Raw genomic sequence first — 17,331 nt, forward strand, 5'->3', positions numbered from 1 at the left:
AGAGTCATTTTTTAGGGATTTGCCTAGACGTCATCGGATGCTACCATTTTGTAGCTGGCTCGGTCGACGCAGCGCTAATGTCACAGACTGCCCCGGTCCCTGCCTGCCATTATATAGGCTGTTACGGCTACCGAGCCACAGTATATGCAGCAACGACTCTGCAGGAGCAGGAGAGTTCCTTGGAAGTCAGAGTAGGATCTTGCGCTGTCTTCCAATCTATGGCGCTACTGTGCTATCTGATGTGACGCCCTATTGCGTCTGAAGGAGCCATGATGGCCTAAAATTACCCGACTCAACCGTCAACGCCCCATTCCCCCGTCCGCCTGGGCCACGCCGCCGATGCTTCAATTCTGCATACCACAAGCAGACGCCGAATCTTGTACTCAAACATTATTAGGTATTATGACGGCTCATCCAACGCATGAGCATGACTGACTTCCGTGATACTCTCAACTGCAACGCCTACCCATCTTAATTTCCGCTCAATCCTGCTGATTCAGTAGACCGTAAGCAACCGCAAGGCCAGCGGTGAACGCATCACGATCGCCTCTCTCCATCGCGGTTTCCAAGTCTTGTGTAAGCTGCTGGAACTCAGGGTTCTCATTCGGACTGCCCAGATGGCCTGCCGCGGTTGCCAACAACTCCGTGTACTGTGCCTGGAGTTCAGCCACGATTTCCTCATCAACGTCCATCGGTTCCGGATCGTCCGATGCCGCGCTTCCACCGCCCACAGACATCTTGCCTTTGCCCTTGCGCTGGGTTGGGACGTCCTCGTCGAAGTTCATCAGGTCCGACTCGGGCGAGTCCGTATTGTCGCGACGCGCAGGCATCTTCCCTTTTCCTTTACCCTGGACCAACAACGAATCATCAGTAAGTGACATCAAACAAAACGACGCATTGCCAAAGAAAAGTGCACAAGAGATCCTTGAGAAATCCCGAGAACAATCACAGGAGGAATTTGTTAGCTGAGAAGAAAGGCACGGAACTCACTTCGGGGGTCGGGCTCCGCAGAGCGGTCTCCTCGTTGGCCTCGAGCTCGGACTGATCCATAAGGTCGGTCTGTTCAGCAATGCCGTAGTCATCGTCCCAGGGAATATCAATGTAATCCTCTTGGAATCTCTCGCTCTCCGGCTCCAAGTCCCTGTCAAAAATTTCCTTAGACAGCTTGACGTCACGTACAATTTGCTTAAGCAATGGGTAGGTAGATTCGTCGAAATCGAACTTCAAGAAATTTTCCGTTCGCGCCTCGATTCGCATGTTGTTCTCCGAGTTGTTGTCCAGTCGTTCTTGAAGTCGGGTGGCTCCGACGGGCCAACCACTCCGCATAGCTTCGCCATGGTGTGCGTTGCCTATAACGAAAGTAAGAGGGTCGTGGAATGCAACACCGAGAGGGAGCTCCAGGATTGATGCGTACTCCTCCTTCAAGGACTTCTTGATGTCAAAGAGGGCGTCATCGGGGTTCAGGATACATTTCGTGATGCAGACTTGGAAGATACACTCCAAGAAGATTGTGACTGGGGTGTCATATGTCGTGCCATAACGATTGCAATGTACCACCATGCGAGATAGCCGCTCTGCCATCAGAGTGAAGGCGTTCACCCAAGACCAATCGTCCGGCATCGTGTCAGGATGACCAAAGTACGGGCATCCATCATTGCTTCGGCGGAGCTCGACACCGAAAAACTCGAACATCTGATCAACCAGGTACACGATGCGCGCCACTTCGACCTCTGGCCAAGTAGGAAAATCTGCACTGCAGAATCGAAGCACGTACCGGTTGTCACTCTCGTCCCAAGGACCAGTTGGCATTCCTTTGCGCTGACGACCCGAGATCAAAGTCTGCAGATCGTGATTGAACTTGACGGGATCAGTTGCAGAAGCCTGAAGCCGGCCTTTGACGGTCCACCCGAAGATAAGGCGAATCTTACGAAAGCGCCGGCAAATCTTGACCATATCGCTCTCAAGGTCCGCAAACGCCTGTAAAGCCTCTCTGCTCCATGTGTTGCCGTTGTATATCTCCTTGATCTCATCTCTCTTACATACATATGCAGAGAGTGTGTCGAGGAATGCAGGAATCTGAATATGCTTGGCCTGGTTCAAGGCTGTGGTGGTGATCCGCACGTTACCAACAACGTGAATTCGGTATCCTTCATCCATCAACCAGCATGGGAAGACTGCATCTAGGCTAGGCCGCTGAGGGTCAGTGCGACGGGATCTTGCTGAATCGATGTTGACGCTGTGAAAGTTGTTGGTGTACTGATCTCTGAAAGTGAGCCCAACAGGCATTCCAGCATCCTCGAGCTCTGACGGCGTCGGAAGCTGACTTTCGATATACTCCTGGAGTTTGGCTTTCGTGTTTTTGGCCTCTTCTTTCGAAATCAAGCCGCTAGATTTTCTGAACTCAGCATCAACCACGTTGTGCACACCTTGGGCCAGGACTTGGGCAATTCTGTTTGGTCCCTTCCAATCGCCACGTCTGCTCTCACATGGCCGGCACACACGCTGTCCATCAAATTTGCTCATTGTAAGTAGCGAACAGATTAGAACTCGGGCACATCCTGCACAGATATGGGTGGTTGTGTTGACCATATCACGAGTGCAGACGCACAGGTTCGGAGGCATGCCTCCATCCCGGATTTCTAGGTTAGTCTCATCAGCAGCCGCAGCCGCTCGAGTCCAAGCGAGTTTGATATCCCCATCGCGCAGCCAGCTATCCCGAATGAGCTGCTCAATAGGTTTGGACCAAGCTCGGTTGGAAGATCTGACGATGATTTCGGGAAAAGAGACATCTTGTTGGCTGGGGTTGGCTTTCTTTATCGCTGAGACTGCATGGGCAGCGAGTCCGATATAGACGGTTGCAGGCTTATTGGAAACATGGAGAAGAGTCTTGCCCATAAAGATATCGTCATCTCCCCTGATGTTGGAGTAGCCTCCAAACTTCTCAACGTGAGCAGTCCAGAGGCGTCTGGCAGTCGTTTTGTCAAGAATCGTGCCATGAAGTGCCGTCTCGACTGACCAGAGGCGAGCGAAATGCTCTGCCTTCTCCAGCTCAATTCTCTCCTCTGCGGAAATCTCTAGCTCGTCATCTGAGGGCAGCATTGATGCAAATTTGGGTGGTTCGCCGGGGTTGGGTACAGTCTTGGAGATGCTGAACCTCGCGGCTCCCTTAGCAGTGAACTCAACGAACTCGTATCTGGCAGGGATGTCTGGAAGATCACCCATCGGTCTCACTGTTCTTGCGGTGGAGTCTCTTTTGTCCTCGTAGAAAGAGTACGTGGTAGGATCAAGAAGTCTCTGGGAAACCTTGAAACTGTTGCTCCATGCCCCCTTCGCCTTGAAGAATTTGGGGAGGGGGCAGAGGATAGGCTTGTCGGGGAAGTATTTGGTACGCAAAGAACGCACAAGCATAATGCTCGCAGTGGGATTTCCAATCATTCTGTATGCACCGACAGCAATAATGCTTGTGGGTCCTGGCCATCGATTGTAGATCTTGATCAGCTCATCTGCAATGATGGTTGCCTCCTCTTGTGTGTACTCGGCGGTTGGCATGCGGAAGAGGACGTAGATACTCGTCGAAGATGGGTCTACTGCCTCAAGCGACCATTGAGCCTTTGACGTCCTTTGAACCATGTTCTGGTAAGTGTTGACGCGAACCTCGTAGTTGCGGACCACATCCAAAGCCAACAACGTGTCAAGAGAATGAGAGGTGCCAGTTTCTGCGGTAGCCATGGACTTTGTTGACGCAAGAAGCAAGCCGTCCAATGCCTGGTTGGCTCTGGATTTGTTGAAGGTATCAAGATTGTTCCAGACCAGACCATGTGATTTCGAACGGCGGGCCTCAACTGACAATCCAGCAGTGAGGTCCTTCATCTCCTGAGGTGTGGCGTTAAGGTTACTGCGCTTGCGTTTTGGCACGGACGACTCAGATCTGATTCGCTTGCGTTGAGGTGAGGGACTGACGCTGGATGCTTCCGCATCGTCTGAATCGAGAGGGGCTGTTTTGGCGGGAGTCTTGACAGCTCTTCGGGAGGAGGCGGCGCGCGAGGAGGATTGCTTGGTGTGCCGCTTTCCGGGATTGACCTTATAGTCAGGCGAATCTTGATCAGAGTGGATGGAGGAAACATCGGGCTCCGAGTCAGACTTTTGAGGAGAATAATCTGACTCCGGACCAGGTTGGGAATGAACAGTTCTGGTCGTAGGGGTAGGCGCTGCGGGAGTCGGACCAGCAGGGGCATCATGCTCTGTTTCGGCCACAGCGGGAATTCCAGAAGAGGCCGCAGCCTCAGGTTCAGCAGCATCAGAAGCGCTTTGGACGACGGGTTGGTCCCGCGAGGCACTACCAGCCGTGGCAGAGCGACGAGCTTGATACCTCGTTGGGTAACGTCGACCGCCGCGGACCTCGGCAGGGGCAGCTTCAAGACCCGAAGACAAAGCCTGAGAAAGAAGAAATCGTCAGTATTCTTCAAATCTCTTCTGTTGGACTGAAACTTACCAGGCGAGGAGGCTGGGCGTCTTCCTCAGACGAGCCCTGAGCCTTCTTGCTCTGATTAGCCTTGCGCTTGGGCGCCATCGAAGGAGAGGTTTTGTGCTGGCTTCAGCGTTGGCAATGATGGCTACCATAATGTTAGCGTTTGAAATAGATAGAAAGACACATCCTTGTAGTAGAGGATCTTGAGGCGGCGTTTGTTACCAGTGATGCAAGAATCCTCTGAGTGAGAAGTTCGCTGGAATTGATTGTGTTCAGTGTAGAAGTTGGAAGTAAACAAGAACTCTGCGGGGATCAGAGCTGGTAAACTTTGCTCACGATATTCTTTCGCTAGCGAGTAAGAAAATGGAAGAGAGAGAAGACTGCAGAGGAAAGTTGGGAGGGAGGTGAAGAAGTAGGAAAGGTGAAGTAGGAAAGCTGCCACGGGCTGTGAGACGCAGGCCCGCGGGTGATAGCGTTGGAGTTCTCACGTAGAAACCCTAGAGCTCGGTCCAACGGAAAGATACAGAAATTTGTGAGGGATCAAGGTAAAACCGGAAGGGCCAAAAGGTTCCAGGCTGCTTCTGATGGGGACAATTTGAAGGATTTCGCTGGTGAAAGGGTTTTGTGCGTCCTGCTCCAGGAGGGGGAGAACTGGAACCCAAAGCAAAGAATCATAGCCCCACAAGTCGTATGGGAAGATATACTGATTGAATCAAAGGTGAAGTGAACAAAAGTGGTTGTTCATGGACTCATTCGGCCGACATCCATGTATCACGCCAAGCGAACAGCTCCATGTTCTACAGTCTGTAAATTAGGTGCGATCTTTCCCTGTTTATTTTCTTTCATTCGTTACCAAAATTGCCCTTTCTAGCATTTGCTTCCATCAAATCTCTTTGGGACGCTTTTGTTTGTATGCGTGTCGACGTCCCAGAGGTCAAGATCAAGGTTGAGCAAAGGTCATTTCAGAGAGCTGCTATTGGCCACTTTGGCCAAGGTCGTTGACACTCATGAAGTGGGCCAGCCAGATCCCGTTCACACCTTAGCTACCGTGGCCAATCAAAATTGTTTGAGCTGCCCGTTCTTTTAGGTACCCACTGACACCCGCCTCCACACGATGCTGCTATCTCCACTGAGGAACGTGCCGGAGGATGCCTTGGGAAGTGAGTGTCACGTCACTAGATGCACCCGCCTTCCACTCATCTAAGTGCTGAACCCGGTTGAATAAAGACTTCTTTCAGCAGGGCTTAGGTAGTGCTTTTGAACTCGGGTATATACCTCGATAGATACCTCAGGTACCAAGGTAGGTAGGCACCATTCTGTCCGCACCAGTCATTCATGTGTGGGTCTGGTGCATTCGGGTCAGGCCCCACCTGCACCGACAAACTGCGCATTTGCCTGCAGGTGCCAACGACAGGCCCCACCATAGATCTTACCCATGTCGCTCAGACCTACACTTCTCTCTGTTTGCTGGCAGCCCTCTTCAACCCATTCACTGATTTCCACCGCAGCCACCTCAGGTGATGACCTGTCAGCCAGCCCAGATTGATCTTTCGATCTCTAATTTTCAGGCAGAATTCAACTTTTCAACCAAAAAGGAAGGAGACAACAAATCGTCGCGATCTCGATCAAGATGGCGAGGCCTCTCAGCGAAGTCGACAATCTCAGTGGTAAGGTTTTTCATTATCATTTTCGTTTCATCCGTTAACTGTATCGCAGCAACTCTCGAGTGGAGATTCAACGATATCTGGGGAGTCTATGACCGAGGCGACCACGAGGATGCAGAAGCTATGGCTGAGCAGCTCTTGATGGAACCGTATCTCAGCTCCGTCCATCGAGCTGGTTTGCACCTGCTGCTCGCTGCATCACCCACCGACTATGTTGACCACGCCAGACAGGCAGTCCGTCTATACAATGAGGTACTTCAGGGACACAATCTCTCGCCCGAGGAGCAATTCAATGTACGCAAGATGCTCGGTGCAGCAGAGAGCGCCTTGAGCCAGGCACGCCGCGACCAGAGTGCCGTTACCCGTGAGGTAGACAAGATTCTGTGAGAACCCCGATACAAATCTTCTTGCTTGCAAGGTGACTAACAAATACCACTTCTGCAGTGCCAGCGGAAAGACCATGACCGACCTTCATGACATCCAGATGAAGGAGCTGAACGATCAACTTCTTGAGGAGGGGCTCAAGGGAGATGGAGATTTCGACACTCACGACGAGAAGCAGGATGAAGAGACCCAAGGAAATGCACCCGAAACTTCTCTCCCATCTAGCCAAAGTGTGCCTCTTGTCGTTCTCCCGTCCAGTCAGAGCGTCCAAGAGACAGCCGGCAACTCTCAAGGCTCTGATGCGAACATGGGCCGATCGCAGTCAACCGCACTGACCGACTTGGACGATGACACCCAGCCCCTTCCCTCTTGGACCAAATCAGAGCATTGAAAATCGAGGGTTTCCTAATCACTTTAGTGTTGATGAGAATGGAGAAGGCCTTAGTCTTCGGCTCGTTGTGGCATCGGGTGTAGTAGCCTTCCTCACTGGGAGGGGATACAGAGCGGAAGTGCTTGGACTTTCTGGAACTACCAGACGTAGTAGCTGAAATGCCGAATGCAAGTTATACTTGATGATAATTCTTTCATGCGCCACGTGTTTAAGACTGAGCATTATCGATCAATTTCAAGGATCCGAAATGACTGCCTTGTCCTGGAAAAGCACCATGTTCTTCAACGGCCTGAGCTCCTCCTTGTTGCCTTCTGTTGACAGTTTGGAAGGCTTCTACCTATTCAGGGCATCCACTTGCTGGCGAGGGAGCGGTGTCCCAATGAATCGACAACTGTTATTGCGGGCGGGCGCTCTTGGTCAAAGTGTGTGCAAGTTGATACATTGTCTAGAGCTGGTAACTTGCGGTGTGATAGGGTTTTAGCATGCACTGTTGCATGGCTTGCGGAACATTATGGCTGGCGCCGAAGTGAGAAACCCTACCAACCCCCATCCATTCTATTTAATTTCCGAGGTGTGCATGCGCCGCCTTTTTCGCTGTAGGTAGTTCGCTACAGGAACTATGGCCAGCCCTCTGCAAAATTTGACATTCATTCGTCACTAAGTTGTAAGGAAGACTGGAGGCTTAGAAAAACTGAAAGGGTAGGAAAATCAAAAAAGGTGTAGGTAGCCATGATGCTGAATGACAAAGCCTTCAGACCTCGCTCTCGCGGTTCTTTCGCGTTGCTCATCCGCGATTGCCGTCACGATGTGTATGCAATCTTTGATTGTTAGGCATGCTGCTCCTAGGTAAACAAGACGGGGGTGCAACGGCAGGTTTATTATCGGGATCCAAAATCAGTTCCATCCGAGTCTAAACTGAATTCATCATCCTGACGATTCCGATGCTCCCTCTCGAAGTTGGCCACGGTGACTGCTGTCATAATATCAGGCTGGGGAAAACTTACTGTTACCTTGTCCAATCCATCTAAAACGTTGCACGACCTCCTCTTGCTTCGTCACGTTCTTCTTTCAGTTTGGGGATGAGGTTCCATCTTCGGCTGATTGTTAGCGGTAGCAAACGGCCTGTGCTTGAAAAGCTGCTGTCGCGGGAGAGATTCCATGCAGGTTAGTCAAGAGCGGCGGGTCGCTGAGACGTATTGTCAGGGATGATCGGTTGCTGGGAGCCTTGGTTTTGGCAAATTGCTGCGCTGTGGTGTTAGGCTTGGCGATGCGAGCGCGTTGTCGGGGGTGGTGAGCTGCCAGGCTGCAATGCCACACTTGGCTACAGCGACAGGTGCTGGGATGTGTGGCCTGCGAATAACCACAAGCAAATTGGTTAGCTTCTATTAACATCGCTTTGCCCGCAATTCAGAAGGACTTTGATGCGAAGAGCGAGGAGTTGCAGTGGTTGATCTCTGCCTACACTCTGACCTTTGGCGGCTTTCTGCTGCTTTCTGGCGTATTTGCAGACCGATTTGGTCGCAAGCTCATATTCTCTGCCGGCATGGCTACACTCAGCATCTGGACAGTTGCCAACGGTTTCGCAACCTCGTTCATCCAGCTCGCCATTTTCCGAGCCTTGCAGGGAATCGGTGCTGCGATGACGGTTCCCTCGGCCGTTGGAATCATCAGCAACTACTTTGTCGCAAAAGACCGAACGCTTGCTCTAACTATCTTTGGCGCCGCTGGTGCTGTTGGTTTCTGTCTCGGCCTAATCTTCGGGGGGTTTTTGACTTCTTCGCTTGGTTGGCGATACATCTTCTACATTCCCGCTGCCGTCACGGGTGTCATTGGCATCATCGGTTGGATTTTTCTTCCTAAAGACAGACTGGAAGGTAACTCGAAGCCAAAACTGGACTTTGTTGGTGCTGGTCTGTCGACGGCCGGTCTCATCCTGCTCAGCTTCGTACTCTCGAGCGGCGGCGAGTACGGGTGGGGCAAGGCTTTTATCATCGCGTTGCTCATCGTCAGCATCGTGATGATCGTCGCCTTCACCTACGTCGAGAAAAAAGTGTCCAACCCCATTATGCCACTCTCACTTTGGAAGCTTCAAAACTTTGCCGGTCTATGGATTGGCGGATTTGGTAAGTTGTATGCTTCTTGTAGCAAAACAAACGCGCTAACTTTTCACCAGTTATGTACGGCGGTTATCAGACAACCGTCTACTACACCACCCTCATCGCCCAGGAAGTCAACAAGCTCAGCGCCGGCGAGGCCGCGCTGCGATTCCTCCCAATGGGCGCAACAGGATTTATATTCAGTCTATCAATGTCTCGCATGCTGGAAATATTTAACACAAAGTACCTCCTCATCACGGGCATGACTATTTGCGCCATCGCCCCCGTGCCTTCGGCACTTATGAGGCAAGATGATCTCAACTTCTGGAAGCACGTCTTCCCAACAACCGTTATGGGGGTCGCAGGCACGACTATCGTCTACTGCACCATCACCGTTGTGCTTTTGGCATCGGTGCCCGTCAATGTCAAGAGTCTCTGCGGCGGTATGATCAACACGGCGTTCCAGATCGGCAGCGGCGTGGGGCTTGCGCTTGCGAACGCTGTCGTCCAGGCAGTCGACACAAGCAAGGGCCACAGCCAGCTGCAGCAGTACAACACCGGGTTGTGGTGCTGCGTTGGGCTTGCTGGCGTTGGTGTGATAGCCAGCACATTTGGTGTGAAGAACATGGGAAAGGTCGTAGGCGGGCCGGTAATGGCACACTAATGAGCGCAACGACGGTTTGAACAAAATGAATAAGGAGAAAAAAAGTTGATGCTTTTGGTCTAAACTTTACAGTCGCTTAACACACATTGGGTAGAGAATTGCGCTTGGAGTTTGGTTGCGAGTCTGATGCTTCGGGTATGGGATACGGACGGTTTAATGAATTGCCACAGGAATCAAGTTAGAAAGAAGGTGGAAAAGCGATATGGGAATAAATTTGGATAACAATTTTTTTTAATAATCCTTTGTCATCAATGCATTCATTTTATGTGTGTCTGCAATAGATGCGGCACTCTTTCGCCCACAATTTGGTAAGCTGAAGCTCTGTATATTACTCGGCCTCTCCTGCATCTAAGCCCGGTACATATATAGGTTGGTAAGGCATCGAGCCTTGCGATGTAGTACTAAATCGTGCGAATGAACAAAGATACGAAATCAATGCTGCCTAATAATTGTCGTATTACTTCTTTATACTGCTTTAAAAAGATTCTAGCTGTGTGCTTGCGTCACTGCACAACATCCGAATCCTTCCGGAATCCACGGCCAATCGGGGCTCAAGTATTCGTCACGACACCCAAGCAAATGTTTGACCACTAATCGAGCTGCGAATCAACATTGAATAGAATGGATTTAACATACGATAACAAAGGATCGCATTCTTCCATCCATCTGTTCAAGTTTAATGACTCGGACTTGGGGACATTGAGACCATCCGATTCGTCGTGCTAGCCTCCGGCCGCCGAATTGCAGCACTTGAGAAATTGCCGGTTCAAGACCGATTGTGGAGACACCAAAGCCCCACTTGCCTTGGGCGGCTTCCGATAGCCAACATTTGTATCCGAAGGCGCTCGGAACTTACAGCTGAGTCGGAATACTGAAGTTAGTGCATTTCATAACACGCTGGATATAAAGCCATCAGGATGGAGTTTCTCAAGAATTGGGTCAATCGATCATTTGACTTCCCACGCTTGATTAACCACCATGGCCATCACACTGCCCGCACTCATGACGAGCTTGGCTCCGTACCATATCATATCTTACGCAACCCTGCTCGGCACATCACTCTTCCAAACCTTTGTTAACACCAAAATCTGCTACAATGAGCTTCCCAAGTCAGCATTCACGACATTGCAAAAGCGCCTCTTTCCGATCTACTTCAGGTGCCAGTCGATTCTTCTGGTCTTGACCGCTATCACATTTCCTCCGTACGGTCCAGCTTCCTTGCTAAAGGAAAAGAAGGACTGGGTCCCGTTTGTTGTTGCCGGGGTCACAGCTTTGGCGAACCTCTTCATCTATGGACCGAAGACGAGACAGGCAATGATCGATCGTATTCATCAAGGTAAGTCTTAACCTTTCCTAGAAGCTTGATTACAGGTGATTAGTTTACTTATTGATTGCCGATAGAAACTCGCGACGCAAAACGGCCTGACGCTGCTGATGAACCGAGCCCGGACATGCACGCCGTGCGGAGGCGTTTTTCGAAAAACCACGCTATGAGCATTCACCTTAACCTCATTTCAATCTTTGCCATGGTGTGGTATGGTGTCAGTTTGGCGTCTCGGCTTAAAATAGAGCTAGACTGAGGTGCTACTATATTTCATCAGGTACTTGCATGTGAAAATAGTTGTCGTCTGGATTTTGGAATTGTCATTGTTGGATTACCCAGCCATAATACGGGCGGACGGTCAGTAGCAAATTGCCGCGGCAGCGGAACCCAGAGATTCCACCTCCGGGTTGCCAGCTACGATATTTTCACTACTGCTCCTGCTGCCAAGCTTCCTACTTGCGTTCCCTTAGATATAGACGACAGATTACAGCTTTGAATCTACTACGTTGATTTACCACCTGTTCTGGTATTCTGTGATACAAACATTCATGTATATCTGCACTTTGATATAAAGACAGTGACAAATAATTGAACCAAACCACATATGTCCAGGCAGATGGTCGATGAGCCAAGTCTAGTTGGTGCAAACCTGCTAAATTTCGCTAAACTGCCAATAAAACTACGTTTTGCGATAACCTTAACTTATTTCGTGGCTGTCGAATTCAAAGAATAACGTGTCTTTATTGTGGCGGCAAACATTCGGCCCCGACGACCTACATTATAATTACTTGACTCAAGCCTACATTGTCAAAGTAGCAGAACATCGCGAGTATGACTAAACTGAGTTCTTGGAATTCCGCTGTCAAAATCTGACCTCTATCATAGATCAATCATACCCTCTAGGCAAGGGAGGGCAGGCTAACATTTCATCTCGATACTGGAGGTTGAGAATGAAGACCTCAGCAACTTGAACTTGTTCATCTTTTTTTTCGTAAAAACATTGGCTAATATTTATGCATAATCCTGCAATATTTACCTAGAATTGAACTTCCATCAGACGATCTACAGCTCCTCGGAAACTGGCGAAGAACCAATGTCTGAAGGATTCTGTCCTGCAAATGCTCTATTCCATTCATTATTCATGCTTGTTCATAACTTGCGTCCAAACTCAACTCACGGGTCGTAGTAAATCAGTGTGTCTTGAGGCCCCTCGGATCCAATGTCATAGAAGTCCTTGCAGTCTGAAAACGTGATCTTAGGCTGTCCCTCGTAGAACTCGTCGTACTTGATATCCAGAGCATCACGGAGGTTTTCTACGCCGCCATTGGGGTGGATGTGCTTCCAGGGAAGTCTGCAAGTATCGGCTTTGCATCCTTTCAGTACCAAGAGAAGGGCGTCGAGACGGGTTTGCACGATTGACAGGGGTCGACCAAGGAGTTTTCCTGAAGCGCTTCCCGCCAGGTTGTGCATCTGCCCTGGATCTTTCTATGGTTGAAGTCAGCAAATGCTTACGACTTGAATATGTCTGGGATGTGGGTTGCTCCTTACCTTCATATCGTAGAACTCACGTTCATTGCTGCACCAGACCGAATAGAACAAGCTGTAACCATCTCCAAGAACACGCATGGCCTTGTAAGTGTTGTTCACACTCGCTATAAGACGAATTTCCTTAGCAAAGCCCATTGCCAAACCAATCAATTCATATGGTTACTCACCACCTTCAAATATTGGGTATCCTCGTTGTTGTCCCCAGAACTCAACATTGACGTGGTCGTGTTTGGGATCGTTCTGGGCCTTCTTGATGCCTTGCTCCGAAAGAGGGATGGGGGATCCATCAAAGTCGTCGCGCAGGGTAATGTTGGCGATTGAGAAAATGGTGGGAACGATGTCGGTATGAGTGGTGACAAAGTCGACCGTCTTTCTCTTGGGCACGCCGGGGCCGCGGACAAGGAATGGTACGTTGATGTCTTCCTCGATAGCGCACGTCTTTCCCGGCATGAGACGGTGCTGTCCGATGTGGAAACCGTTGTCGGACGTGAAGACAACGTAGGTGTTGTCAAGAATACCGGCCTGATCTAGACGTTTGATAATCGCATCAACCATCTCGTCGACAGACTGCAGTGTCTGGAGACGGCGGCGGTAGTAGTTGTCGCCATATTCAACCTCAGATGCATTCAGCTGAGGGATGATGAGCCCCCAGTTGGCTCTGCTGGGCTGTTAAGGTAATCGCGTAAGCGAACTGGCGAAACCAAAAGAACAGTCTCTGGAATACTTACCTTTTCAGGATTGAAATTGTAGGTCCGCGGCACGGTGACATTGGCGAAGAGGTGCTCGTGTCTCTTTGCCGGGATAGGTGGCGTAGCACCTGGGCTCGTCTCGCCGCCAGCGCCGTTGTTGTGGGGACCGATGGGCGCAACACCAAGGAAAAAGGGCTTGCTGCCGTTGAATTTGAGGGCATCTTCCAAGAAACCAAGAGCACGTTCAGCAACCAGGTCATTGCTGTACTCGCCAGGGAAGGTCTGGGGCGGGCTCTGGTTTCTCTGAAAAGTAGCGTTGAGATACATGTAAGTGTTAGGATCAATCAGGACTGGATAATAAGTTTTTTAGTTTGAGAACAAGTCGGTTACGACAATTTACTCTGGAAACTTACAGTCACTGCCAGTCCAGCCCTTGGGGAACGGATTGTTCCAGTTGTCGGTGGAATGGGCATTGAATAGCTTGCCGGTGTAGTAGGTATTCCATCCGGCGTCTTGAAGCCAGACAGGGAGATACTTCTCATTGTAACCCTGCGACACAAACTTGGGGTAACCGCCTGCGAGATGGCTCGTTAGAGGTATGCCTTGGATTCAGAGAACAATTCGCAACATGGGTCTCGACTCACCGTGAGGCGGAATAACGTAGGTAACGTTGGTGTTGTGCGCCGCCTGGCCTGTCAACAAGCTAACGCGAGACGGACAGCAAATCGCAATGGTACAAAAGTGCTTGCGGTAGTATGTGCCTTCTTTCACAAAGTGCTTCTGCACATAGGGCATATAGTCGAGGGAGCCGAGCTGCTGGTCCTGGTCATCGGTAAGGATGAAGACGATGTTTGGTTGTCGCGGTTGCACGTGCTGGGCAACAGCAGCGGAGGCGGCAAACGCCAGAGTCGCCAGCGCCGACAAGTTAGGAATTGGCAACATAATGGCCCGGGGTTTTGATTGCAAGCCACGCGAGGCCGAATCTAAGATACAAGTACGTTGTGTTAAAATCACCCCCAACAAGGCTTCCGAGATTGAGACAACATGGAGCCTTATATGCCACCTTATTTAATAAGACGGAGCAGTCCGTCATCGGCTCCAATTGTCAAGTTTAGTTGACCGTAACTCTTCTTTAACACCTCGAAAGAGGCCCGACTCCGAGTTTACTGCGGCCCTAATCAGCGGGGCCCCGGTGGCTTGGTGGCACCGCCGGTGGACCCGGCCGGCATTTGCCCATTGGGTGACCAACCGGGTGGACTCCAGATCGGGGCTATGGGTTCTTATGCAATGTCGACAGCTGTCGCAATTTTGACTGTCGATTCCGTCATCTCTCCAGCTAGCCTAAACGCACCACGATCACCATTTCTTCCACTGAAAATCAGGACTTTTTTTTCTTTCGGAGTTTGTTCCTGTTAAAGAAGTGACAACAGGAGCGGGAAACCAGCAAGCATGAAGTCGACCAGTTCACGGAAATGTCGGTTGGGCACGTGCTTGTTCCACCTACCTGTAATATCTCATCCAGCGGTTTCCTCAGTGTGCTGATGCAGGGAAGCAGCATTGTGGCAATGTTGAATAGCTCTTTAGATGGTAAGTCTAGGGGCTGAATTGCACCACAACGTCAGATTGCCCAGGCCTACCAGGTTATGATAAACCGGTCATTATGCCCACGAACAATGCGATTCAGCTTTGTTAGCCTGGAGCAAGCCGCTCTTCAGGCATTTCTATATCGTGGCAGCTGATAAAGTTATATAAAGCCGTTCAGACATCAGTGTCAGGCTGTCGATAGCAGGATTAATTCATCCTAAAAGCTCAAGTAATCACGGCCACTACTGAATTGCATCAACCCAGTTTATTACGCTGATGCAATCTCATTACGCCGCTGTCTGACAGGGCCTGGGATTAAAGGATGTCAAATAAACCATGAAATGACAATTAAAACACACGCACATCCAATTCCATAGCATGGTTGACTCCATTGAGCCGAGAGTCTATATTTTCAGCAGGCTGCCGAGTCAACAAATGGGAAACGCAGGTCTTCAATAATCTGCCACGATCTCTTTCCTGACAAGCCAACTCATCTTAAGGCTGGCACAAAAAAAACACTCGTCTAATATGTATAACAGCACTTGTACTATCCGAGATAACCTGGATAGACTAGTCAACAACACGGGAATGTTGCAAGTTGCAGCTGATCGTGGGTTGTGAGTCAGGTGGGTGGATCAGCCCCGGCCAGAATATATGAGAACCAAATATCCAAGCTCGTCCAACGCATCCAATCAACAATTGGATAAACCGAACCTGGCCGGCTGGCGCAATGGTAGCGCGTCAGACTTCTATCTTCTTTACGAAGTGTAGTAATCTGAAGGCTGCGGGTTCGAGCCCCGCGTTGGTCAATCTTTTTGCTTTTGATCAGGTATTTCAATTCAAGTGCGGAATTTTTTTGGCCTGAAGGAGATGCCTGGGGTGTTTACTGATGTGCAGGTGCGCTTCCTTCACAATGTCATTTTGGCGGGGTAGGTACTGTTGTATTTTTACTGAGGCTTTGGCGTGGCCTAGTGCTTCTTCCAGCAGCGCAATCCGGACAGATATCAGTTTTTCCGACCTCTTCCTGTATGATTGATTAGTGCTGCATCCGTTGGGCTAGCCTACTGTTTTGAATTCCCTACGTCATTCCGTGTGGTTCGTCCCCTAGCAGCGGAGGTATCCGAGTCCGGTGTTCGCTTGTTGCACACCTTGGGCTCACCGAAAAGCCCCACCTAATTCCTGACTGTCGCATAATCGTAAACCGGCTGCGTCAAGCTCCAGCTCAGCTTCCTCTCCCACGGCAAGCTCTTGAGCCCAGACTAAAAGATGGTACGTTGCTGCGCATGCACCCAACTAGAGTTTACTTTGCGATCCTGTCGCATTTGCACAAAATGCTGCTTTGTGCGAACGTCCACTAACGCGAGCTGTTGTCGCAGTTACCCCTCGGCCTCTTGAATGCCGCCCAAGGGCACCCGATGCTCGTGGAGCTGAAGAATGGCGAAACACTCAATGGCCACCTGGTCATGTGCGATACCTGGATGAACCTGACGTTGAAGGAGGTTGTGCAGACGAGTCCCGTACGCGCCCATCCGCCGATGCTCTGATAGTATGCACCGCCACTGACGCCGATGCAGGAAGGCGACAAGTTCGTCAAGATACCCGAAGTTTACGTGAAAGGAAACAATGTACGAACCAAAGCAATCTGTAGACGTCAGCCAAGGTTGGAATACTGACGCGCTTGCAGATCAAGTACCTGCGAGTCCCCGACGACATCATCGACGTGGTCAAGGAGAACCAACAGAACCAGCAAGGCGGCTTCCGTGGTGGCAGGGGAGGACAGAGAGGAGACCACGGCGGACGAGGAGGTGACAGAGGCAGAGGCAGAGGACAGGGCCGTGGCAGAGGGCGTGGCCGCGGTGGATCATGATGAGAATCTCGATATCACGATCAAGGCAGGCTATCTTTGGCGCACTGGTCTATTCCAGTGGCCCAACATAATGTCGATGCAGAGTATACTCTGTGGAGTGCAGACTTCATTGAACGTGTTGCACAAGAGGAACCAAGCATGCGGCTGTCATCTAGGGTCGAAAGGCTTTCGAAGACAGCATCGCTAGCCTCTGGCCGGACCTGGGAAAGCATGCGAACCGACAGAATCATTTTACGTACCATAAACATCAGAAAGAGAAAACCCATGAGAGGTCACACGTTTTTCGCTCGTTCGTTTTGCTGCACCCGTTATGGTCTGCTACTTGTTGACATTGAGCCATCTCAAAAGGCCGAATCACGTGACTTGGCACTGGCCGGGATTATCTCGGTGAGAGAAGCTCCGAAATCTGAAAGCTCCAGCTCTCCAGAATCTTGCTCTTTGCGCCCACCCGCATTACCAGCTCCATGTCGGGCTCTCGAGTAGTGTTCGACGGCTTATGGCGTTGCCTTTGCCCCTCCATCGATGCGAATGTTGCGGCTAGACTATTGAGCTCGCCCGCCCTCCCCCGAGCATCACTTGCGACGAGCCATCGAAAGCGATCTATTACTGCCCCCCGCCAGCTCGCTGTCCGTACACAATGTCGTCGACACGC

At 50.6% G+C, this 17,331-nt stretch overlaps 5 protein-coding genes across 5 annotated transcripts; 3 read left to right on the plus strand and 2 right to left on the minus strand.

The window, feature by feature from the left end:
• Positions 1-482: 482 nt before the first annotated feature.
• Positions 483-4,570, minus strand: EsH8_IX_000475 (uncharacterized protein; the record flags this gene model as incomplete). Its single annotated transcript, XM_083266811.1, has 3 exons — positions 483-848; positions 991-4,434; positions 4,493-4,570. 3 exons carry the CDS (start codon positions 4,568-4,570, stop codon positions 483-485), a joined length of 3,888 nt encoding a protein of 1,295 aa, XP_083130376.1.
• Positions 4,571-6,098: 1,528 nt separating this feature from the next.
• EsH8_IX_000476 (uncharacterized protein) lies at positions 6,099-6,907 on the plus strand (the record flags this gene model as incomplete). Its single annotated transcript, XM_083266812.1, has 3 exons — positions 6,099-6,135; positions 6,185-6,515; positions 6,577-6,907. The coding sequence occupies 3 exons, from the start codon at positions 6,099-6,101 to the stop codon at positions 6,905-6,907; spliced, it is 699 nt and encodes a 232-aa protein (XP_083130377.1).
• An 805-nt stretch (positions 6,908-7,712) lies between these two features.
• On the plus strand, positions 7,713-9,667 carry EsH8_IX_000477 (uncharacterized protein; the record flags this gene model as incomplete). Its single annotated transcript, XM_083266813.1, has 3 exons — positions 7,713-7,716; positions 8,287-9,030; positions 9,081-9,667. 3 exons carry the CDS (start codon positions 7,713-7,715, stop codon positions 9,665-9,667), a joined length of 1,335 nt encoding a protein of 444 aa, XP_083130378.1.
• A 2,497-nt stretch (positions 9,668-12,164) lies between these two features.
• Positions 12,165-14,170, minus strand: EsH8_IX_000478 (sulfatase family protein; the record flags this gene model as incomplete). The annotated part of the gene is made up of 6 exons (XM_083266814.1): positions 12,165-12,476; positions 12,540-12,643; positions 12,707-13,205; positions 13,268-13,578; positions 13,642-13,803; positions 13,873-14,170. 6 exons carry the CDS (start codon positions 14,168-14,170, stop codon positions 12,165-12,167), a joined length of 1,686 nt encoding a protein of 561 aa, XP_083130379.1.
• A 1,908-nt stretch (positions 14,171-16,078) lies between these two features.
• Positions 16,079-16,679, plus strand: EsH8_IX_000479 (U6 snRNA-associated Sm-like protein LSm4; the record flags this gene model as incomplete). The annotated part of the gene is made up of 4 exons (XM_083266815.1): positions 16,079-16,081; positions 16,189-16,329; positions 16,387-16,437; positions 16,497-16,679. The coding sequence occupies 4 exons, from the start codon at positions 16,079-16,081 to the stop codon at positions 16,677-16,679; spliced, it is 378 nt and encodes a 125-aa protein (XP_083130380.1).
• Between the last annotated feature and the right edge of the window lie 652 nt (positions 16,680-17,331).

Source organism: Colletotrichum jinshuiense, chromosome 9, assembly GCF_051148585.1.
Source record: "Colletotrichum jinshuiense chromosome 9, complete sequence".
In the NCBI taxonomy this organism is placed as follows: domain Eukaryota; kingdom Fungi; phylum Ascomycota; class Sordariomycetes; order Glomerellales; family Glomerellaceae; genus Colletotrichum; species Colletotrichum jinshuiense.